At 40.8% G+C, this 9,646-nt stretch overlaps 1 protein-coding gene across 1 annotated transcript in view; it reads left to right on the forward strand.

Moving 5' to 3' along the window:
• trdc (T-cell receptor delta constant) overlaps positions 1-9,300 on the forward strand; it is a 53,079-nt gene extending 43,779 nt beyond the window's left edge. The window contains exons 3-6 of the mRNA XM_085254443.1: positions 5,266-5,306; positions 7,243-7,524; positions 7,801-7,827; positions 8,443-9,300. Coding sequence (XP_085110569.1) covers positions 5,266-5,306; positions 7,243-7,524; positions 7,801-7,827; positions 8,443-8,552 — 460 coding nt within the window. The 3' untranslated portion in view covers positions 8,553-9,300. The remainder of the gene's footprint in view (positions 1-5,265; positions 5,307-7,242; positions 7,525-7,800; positions 7,828-8,442) is intronic.
• Positions 9,301-9,646: the final 346 nt, after the last annotated feature.

Below are 9,646 nucleotides of genomic sequence, written 5' to 3' on the forward strand. Positions count from 1 at the left end.
CTCAGTTACAAAAGAATTAACTAGAATTAAAAAGCTTATTTTACCGCTATGTGCACTAAATGACCAGAATGCAGATTCTCTGCAGCAGATTGTCTTATTTGCAACAGTGTTACATTTTATTATATTTTTAAATGTTCTTTACAGATTTCAACTTTTATTTATATTCTATCATCATCATCATCATCATCTGTATTTCATTTTATTAGGCAGCACTCATAGGGATCATTTTAGGAGTCAAATGAACTACAACATGATCTTGCACATTGACAGCTGATGACCTCTGTTGTGATATCTGTTATGTCTGAGTGTAGTTTTAGTTTTGTGGAGCCAATGAATCCAAAGAAAACCTGTGTTGAACTTCATTTAACTGTCGATCGAAGACGCTGAAGATATCTACCTATTTGGAACCACGATAACAGGGTTCTTGCTGATCGGAGCTGGCTTGGCCCTGACTTATCGAAGAATTAAGAAAGTGGAACCGGCTCTTCAAACCCCCACAAGGCTGCCCGCTGGGATTGAAACGATGGGACGAGGCGTGAGCTCTCAAAATGGGCTCATTGAGTGTTATTCTGAGTGTTCACGGCAGCTTAAAGCTGAGATTTCTAATAACACTCAGAATAACACTCAGAATAACACTCAGAATAACACCTCTGAGCGAAAGTTGGATCACATCTTGGAGAAGCTCTCGGCGGTCGTGAGTTCTCAGAATCAGCTCTTTGAGCACAAGAATGACAACATCACAGAGCATAAGTTTGATAACATCATGGAGAAGCTCGCTGCTCTCCAACGGGAGATTGAGAGAACTTTGAAATTCTCATGAGTTGTTCGCACTAAAGAAAAAACCACCATCATCATGCGGCTCTCCCTTCGGCGCCAGCTGTGGTCTCAAGGCTGGAGCTGAACAAAACACCCTGATAACAACTGTGTGATGACTGTTCTTCCCATTCCATGCAAGGCCACCTGGGTTGGCTGGAAGACTGTTTACTTAGCCTGGCAGGGCGAAGGACACTGTCTCAGCTGAACTCTGGACACACACACACATTTCACTGCAGGGCAACCTGCACGTGGCGAATAAAGCCCTGATTGATTGATTGATTGATTGATTGATTTGTAGTGTAGCTCTCTGTGCTAATTTGTAGATCTCTAATTTAGTAAGCCATTGTCGCAGCTTCGAGGTTTCCTATCATGATGCAAAATAACTGATAGATAAGAGATTTTCACCTCACTGACTGCAGGGAGCTTTGGCTGGTTTAACATCTGAGGTTTGCACTAAAAAACAAGTTCAGTATCCTTCAAACATCAGAACACAAAGGAAACTGTAACTGATAAAACAGAAAAATCTAAGCCCACTGAGGTGATTCAGCTGTCTGACTAGATGCTTCCTCAGTGCTCAGTGAGTGTTCACTGCTCCAGCCTGGTCCTGCAGTGTCCGCCCACTCTGGCTGGAGCCCGGAGTCCACACCTGCCTGGTCCACCTGTTCTTCATTGCTGGCAATCAGTAGGAGGAGCATTTAAGATCAGCATCTCCACCAACTCTCCTCCAGTCCATTAACTACCTTATGGTTTTTGTTGTGTTCAAATTTTTCAGACCGAACTTCAGGAGAAAGTTCTGTCTTTGAAAAAGATTTAATTTGCTTTGGCAGTTGAAATGAGAAGTTTACAGAGAGCCGTGGACCTCTGTGTGAACCAGCAGCCTGCTTTATAAGAAGGATAACCCTCAACGGGTTGTACAACTTTGTAGTGAGACAAAAACAAAGATTACTAGGCTATCTTGCTCCCACACGGAAGAGGCAGCCTTGCTGTCTTCCTGCAAGTCCTCCCCGTCCATGTCTGACCTCGTCTGGTATTCATTTCAATTCAGTTCAATTCAATTTTATTTATACAGCGCCAAATCACAACAGCAGTCGCCTCAAGGCGCTTTCTATTGTACAGTAGATCGTACAATAATAGATACAGAGAAAAACCCAACAATCATATGACCCCCTATGAGCAGCACTTTGGCGACAGTGGGAAGGAAAAACTCCCTTTTAACAGGAAGAAACCTCCAGCAGAACCAGGCTCAGGGAGGGGCGGGGCCATCTGCTGTGATTGGTTGGGGTGAGAGAAGGAAGACAGGATAAAGACATGCTGTGGAAGAGAGACAGAGGTTAATAACAGATATGATTCAATGCAGAGAGGTCTGTTAACACATAGTGAGTGAAGAAGAAACACCCAATGCATCATGGGAATCCCCCGGCAGCCTACATCTATTGCAGCATAACTAAGGGAGGATTCAGGGTCACCTGGTCCAGCCCTAACTATATGCTTTAGCAAAAAGGAAAGTTTGAAGCCTAATCTTAAAGTAGAGATAGTGTCTGTCTCCTGAATCCAAACTGGAAGCTGGTTCCACAGAAGAGGGGCCTGAAAACTGAAGGCTCTGCCTCCCATTCTACTTTTAAATACTCTAGGAACAACAAGTAGGCCTGCAGAGCGAGAGCGAAGTGCTCTAATAGGGTGATATGGTACTACAAGGTCATTAAGATAAGATGGGGCCTGATTATTTAAGACCTTGTATGTGAGGAGCAGGATTTTGAATTCTGGATTTAACAGGAAGCCAAAACAGGAGAAATCTGCTCTCTCTTTCTAGTCCCTGTCAGGACTCTTGCTGCAGCATTTTGGATTAGCTGAAGGCTTTTCAGTGAGTTTTTAGGACATCCTGATAATAATGAATTACAGTCGTCCAGCCTGGAAGTAATAAATGCATGAACTAGTTTTTCAGCGTCACTCTGAGACAGGATATTTCTAACTTTAGAGATGTTGCACAAATGGAAGAACGCAGTCTTACATATTTGTTTAATATGTGCGTTGAAGGACATGTCCTGGTCAAACATGACTCCAAGGTTCCTCACAGCGTTACTGGAGGCCAAGGTAATGCCATCCAGAGTAAGAATCTGGTTAGATACCATATTTCTAAGCTTTTCAGGGCCGAGTACAATAACCTCAGTTTGATCTGAATTAAGAAGCAGAAAGTTAGCGGCCATCCAGGTCTTTATGTCTTTAAGACATTCCTGCAGTTTAACTCTTTGGTGTGTGTTATCTGGCTTCATGGACAGATAGAGCTGGGTGTCATCTGCATAGCAGTGAAAATGTATGCTATGTCTTCTAATGATGCTGCCTAAGGGAAGTATAATGTCTGGTATCTCCTCCTCCTCTGTCACAGAAAAGCACAATGTTATTATCCATTGTTCTACTGATTCTAAGTTCTGGTTCAGGACATCTTGTACGGACGCTCTAACCCAGAGACTTATTCTAACCATCTTCTGTGTGTGTGTGTTACGAACAACCCTCTGCAATACAGTTCCTACAATATCAGTTCGGACAGTCACGCCGAACGACGCTTTCGACCTTCAAAAGACGGATCGCCAACTCATTGAGCACATTTGCAGTGTGTATATAAACATAAATAAAACAGTTTTATTTATACTAACAAAACAAAGGTTTTCAATCCTAACATCATCACCAGGCCAAGAAGAAATTCTCTGCATGTTTTTGATTGAAACTAACTTGTATCTCTTCTCATGCTGAGTTACTCGCCTCCTTGGCTGCTGGAATACTGGAAACAGCTTGGAAGTTGCTTTCTCCTGATTCCCTCCCCTCACGTCTACTCACCTGCAGATTCAAGTTAGCCCCTCACCTCACCTGTGTTACTGAGATTTCTGATTTTCTCCCCTCCGATCATCAACTCTTCTCTCCTCTGTTGCAGTGTCTTTTCCTCGGAGACTCGTTGTCCCTTGTGCAGCAGAAACAGAGATCCTTCACACTACATCACATCACCATAACTTGTAAATGCATAATAAACTAGTGAAAACCAAACTTGCCTCTGCACTGTCTTTGGGTCCACGCTCTCTCTCCACCTGGCTTTAGCACTATGTTGCACAAAGATGATCCTTGAATTGATCAACTGGATTTTTCACAAGAACTGGTCTGCTATTGGTCAAAAAGAATGAATGGGTGCAATGACAAACTCTAACTTAAACTAAAGGTAACTACAAGAAAATCAAACTGAAGCAAAGGAAAACCAAGATGGCCACCTTCTATAAACTCCAAAGCAGGTGATACAATTTGTTTTAATAGTTGAGGAAGTCGGCGAGCAACGGCAGGTCCAACAAACAGCATCTCGACAAATATCATAAACTGTTTGTGTGCATGTCTGCTAGCTAAAGAGAGAACTGCGGTTTTTCTTAGCAAAGATAAATATAACCTAGTGTTTGCCGAATTCATTCTCAGGGATTTCAAACAAAATAAGAGGAAACTGGAAGAAGATGATGGACGGTTCAGCAGCCTTGTGCCACACACACACTGTGTTGTTGCCCTTCCAGTATTTCCCATCCATCCATACCTGTGCTCATCTATCAGCCTGCACAGGATAGACCTGCCTCGCACTCCTTGTACTACAAATAATCCATTTTTAGCACATTTACCAGCGTTTTTGTTTCTCCTGGTGTTTAATCTTTAATTTTGTTCATCTTTTTCCGTGTTCTGTATTTTCCTGCTCTTTCTGATTTCCTTGATGACTTTTCTGTGTATCACCTGTACCTGGACGGCCTCTCATGTCCTTCATTTAGCTCCTCTTCCTCAGTGTGCTTCAAGATATTTGTTAAATCAAATACAGTGAAGTGCAATAAGGTCGTGAAAGGTATTTGAAACTTTGATTTATGTGTTTGCAGCATTTATTTCCTAACATGCAGAAATGAAGTAAAGCCGTCAGTAAAAGACAGAGAGTCACAGAGAAACAGTCACAGTGAGTTTTTGTTCATGTGGCAGCGACTCCCATCTGCTTCCTCCTGCTGCTGTGACAGGTTTTTGTACGAGGGTTTTTCACTGTGTTGGGGTGGTCCACAGTGATTGAACATCCACACAGAGCTGAACAAAAACCCTGCAGCTTCATCTGAACCGTCTTTAAAACATGGAATTGGCCAAAGTTCAGAAAAACATCAAGAAACAAAACATCTGCTTCAGGTGAGTCTTCGGCAGCTCGAATTCTACATGGAAATGAATATTTCTTCACTTTTCTGACCCTCACGCCTCTGCTCTATGTGCAGGTAGACGGTTTTATATTTGTACTTTAACCTGATGAAAACTTACAAATGACTTTCTGATTGTTCCTCTGGTGTAACAGCTCGGTGTCTGTCCTGTGGAAGTGGATTTTTGAACGTGTTTGAGCTGCTCTGAGGACTTCTGACAGCCGAGAGGTTTTTGTACAGGGCTGTAACACTGTGATGCACTAACATTTGGAAATCCGATCCGTCTCACCGTCACCCCTAAAGGTAAGAAAAATCCCTTTTTCTTGGCTGATACAGTGAGAAATAATTTCCTTTCAAAGGTCTGTTTAGTCCAAAACAGAGTTTTTATGTTTTAAAGCTTGAACTTGATGGATCAGTAGTGGAGCGATGTGACGACGAGCTGCTGTGAGACAGAGCTGCTCTGCCTGACACAGGATGTCCTGAAAATGCCTTAAATCCTGTTTTCTGTTCATTCAAAGTGTGAAAGTGTCCAAAATAGAGTCAAGTCAGCTGCAACATGTAGCTGGTGTGTTGTAACTCTGCAAATAATGACAGAGCAAAGCCAAAAGTAAAACAAAGGAGAATAATCAGCAGTAAAAAAGAAAAAAAAAGCTGAACATTGGCTACAGAAACATGTCAACGAACCAACAAACTGTCAGATTTAAAAATCTGAAATTCTGTTTTTAAAATCGAGTTTTGAAAATATAAAATCAAACAAAGTCGGCCTGAATTCTCTGAAACGTCTTTGTTTTGATGAGTCTGCTGAAAATATTATTGAGTACAAATAGTAAAGATATATTTAATGTCTGTTCAAACAAACAACAAAACAAAATGTAACAGAAAGCTGCTGATAAGGACTGTAAAGCACAAAAAAGGCAGAAGAGTTATAAATGTGTACAGTTTTAGTGACGTAAATAAAAGAATATGCATCATGTTCATGAAGCTGCTTTTGCAAATTGGCACAGAGAAAAGAAAATCCTGGATAAATAAATAAATACTACACAGGACAGAAGTTCAGGTTTTGGCAGTTGAACACTTGACTCTTCAACATGAGCTCACAGTGACTTTCTGATTGTTACTGTCTGAACTGAAAATTAAGGTAAAAGCTGTGAGAAAAGTTCAGTTGTCGTCAAAAACATCAAATTAAAGCACTGAAGGTTCGGCACAGATAATACCTGTTTTTATATCCAAGCTTTCAAGGAAACACTCACATGTGATTATGTCATAAATTATGTGTAAAGCATAAAAAAGCAGAACTGAACAGTTTGGCCGAACGTACGTCGGCAAGTGATGATATATAGTGTGGACGCTGCATTAAACAAAGATAAGTGCATCTGAAAATAAAGTTTATACAACAGAAATAAAGAAGTTTAATATTTACTCAAACATTCAACCTCTGATTTTTATTTATTGGCTGTTTGGACCAAAATCATTTTATTTTATTTTTGTCGGACTGAAATTTGACTCTCAGGTCAAAGAACTCATCGTTAGTTATGTGAAATACAAACGAACATGCTACATGATGGCTGGGTGTTATTGGCTCAATGTCACGGTGTTTGTGTCAAACTCTTAAATCCTAAAATAAAATGATTAAAGTGTTCGGAGCGGAGCGAGCAGCGTCTCAGTTCACTGTCGGCTTCCTCTCAGTTTGACTGTTAGTTTGTGTCCACAGGAGCTTCGTGTCAAACAGTCGGCTTATAAAAAACACACAAACTTAATAACTAATGTCAGAGCAGGCGACTAAACAGCTGATCTGCAGCCTGCTGTACGTACAAAGAACAACTAAAACTATTTTGTTATCCTTGAAGTTTAATGTACAAATTTTATACAACATGAATTTGGGGAAAGACTTTTGTGTGTCTTCTCCATCGCACAGTCTTTACTAACATTTAGACACCCTGGACACGAGCGCACTGTTCTTAGCTGCAAACTGCAACACAAACCCACAACAATCAATAAAGTAACAGAACTGAAATATCGATCACAGCACTTCTAAATGTAGAATCAAGGATTCAGGGTCACCTGAGTCATCATGTTTGGAGTTATATTGTTTCATAAGATTTCATTTAGAAATGTCAGATAAATGAACCTGTTTTAAAGCTGAAACATTAACGTTTGTTTTGTGGACACTGAAACTTGGTTATTTTCTACTTTATAACTTTGTCTGTGTGGTTTTGGTTTGTCCTGCTTTGCTGTGTAGATCGACCTAAAACGACGCCGTCCCTTCACGTTCTGAGCCCTCTGGCACCTTCTGCTTATCCACCGCTGCCCGCTGATGCTCTGGGCCCAGAGGTCTGTCTGGCCACTGATTTTTATCCAAAGGAAGGAGAAATGATTATGAATGTCAGGGGGGGCCCAGTCAGCGTGAACATCAGCAACGCCGTTCTGTCCACAAAGACTAAAAGCTACTACTTTGTTGGATTCAGCAACGAGACCATCCACTCCTGCGAGCTGTTAGGAGTCTCCACCAATAACGAAGCTGGTATGAGAACAAACTCACTGAAACAATAAGTAACGTCAGTGTGAGACTCATAAACTTTAAACTTCAGCTGTGTTTGTTTCAGACACTTTTAATCTTTTATTTTTAACACAAACATGTAAATATGGTCATTAATAAAAAAAAGATCAATAAAATGATTTCATGTCATAGACGGTTGAGACTTTGTTTGACATTTGAAATTTAAACCCTTCTTATATTATTTCGGGTAACAGTTCATCGAGCGTGTTTGTGATTAATGCACTTCATATTTCCACACAGATGACGCCTGCAGCAGCGTCTACCCAGGTGAGCGTGCAAACACACCTGCACACGTTCAGCTTCTCCACAGTCACATGAAGGAGATCGTCATCACTAACAGCATCACTGCTGTCGGGAAGATTTAGAATTCATTCACACAATGAAAGATTATTGTGTAACCTCAAATATTATATATAATATATAATGTCAGTCACACAAACACAAAACATGCAGTTCATATCAGAGAGCAGCAGAAAAACATCTGTTTGCTTTTTACTCAAAGTTTCATTTCCAAAAAAACAAACAACAACAAAAAAACAAAAGAAAAGAGAATAAAAGTAAAATAGAACTAAAGTGTAAATATGATAAAACATCAGTTCAGCCTCGGTCTCATGTGTGGGTGCTGATGCATCCGTGCAGAGAACAACACACTGATGTGTTCACGTTAACAAACAACATGCAGGAACATAAATATAAAGAGTTGTGTTTATTAATTAAACTGCAGTCGTGAAAATGAATTTCTTCTGTGTCCTTTGTCTCTGTGTCGATCTGTGGTGACGATCGACACAGGAAACCTTTTTCATCTCTTTTACCTTCCTGCTGAAGTCGTGTTGGTGTCAAAGATTCAGTCCGAGCTAACGCGTCTGTCTCTCTTCTGTGCAGAAAAAGCAAAGCTCAACTTCTACCTGCTGGTGATGAACGGAGTCAGAGTGCTGTTCACCAAGACTTTGGCCTTCAACACCATCCTGACCATCAGAGGTCTGCTGGTCTGAGTCCATCAGCAGGTCGGCGACATCAGATCAGAGCTTCAGCTTCAGTTTCTTTCTCCTGTTTTTGATAAAAGCACAAACGTTCAGGAAGTCTCCTGTAAATTCACACTTATAGCACAAACATTTTTGGGTCTGATTTTAGGATCGTTTGCCTTCATATAAGAGCAACGTTTCAAATTCCAACAAAATCTAAAAGTAAACACAGAAATTTGAACCCAAAAGGAAAAACATGGAAACTCCTGAAACACATTTTTATCATTTTGTTGTAAATACATGCAAAAAACATTAAACCAGAAACATAAAATCTGTTAAATGTTTCAAATTATTTATACAAAATACAGCAAAGACTTGACGTCAGCGTGCAGCGTGGCTGTGCCGAGCTCGCTGACATCGCCATCTGGAGCTAAACTTTCATTAGTTTGAAAGAACAAAGACTAATTAATGAATCCAGTGAACTGATTCAACATGAAAGGCCCTGATGGTCTCAACAAGAAGAACCATGTCGTGTGTTAAATCTGCTGATGTGTGAAAGTGTGAGGCGAGCTGTGCTGACAGCTTTGTCTTCACTCTGCTTCGTCCTGCTGTAAATACAACCTGTCAGCTGTTTGTACAAACATTACGTTTAGTTTTACTTCCTGTCGTTTGTAACAACATCGTTTGTATCTGACTTTTGTCTGTACGTTTTACTCTCCGCTCTCACTGAAACGTCGTTTGCTTCTAATACAAAATAAACTTGCTTGTGTTTGAATCGTCTCTTCCATTTCTGATACTGATTGAAACTTGGGCAGCATCATCAGTCACTGCAGGTCTTTGGTGGCTGCACCCTCACAGAGCATGTGAGCTGCCACAGGGTTAAATAAAGGATTGCTCTTTGATTAAAAGCTTCCCTCCAATCGGATCATTTACAGTTTAAGTTTGCTCACAGGTGAAGTCTCCGTCTTGTTGGACCTGTGACGTCGTCATCAGTTGACCCCGTTTGCCTCATCGTGCTTCACTGAGTCTTCCTGCTTTCAGTTGAAACCACAGTTCAACTGAAAGCTGAACAGTCAGATAAAATCAGACAGAAACCAACAAGAAGCTCAGTTTCACATCGACAG

This window comes from Mchenga conophoros, linkage group LG18 (assembly GCF_057382185.1).
Source record: "Mchenga conophoros isolate Kocher_MC1m ecotype Shallow Benthic linkage group LG18, M_conophoros_male_GT1.1, whole genome shotgun sequence".
Lineage (NCBI taxonomy): Eukaryota > Metazoa > Chordata > Actinopteri > Cichliformes > Cichlidae > Mchenga > Mchenga conophoros.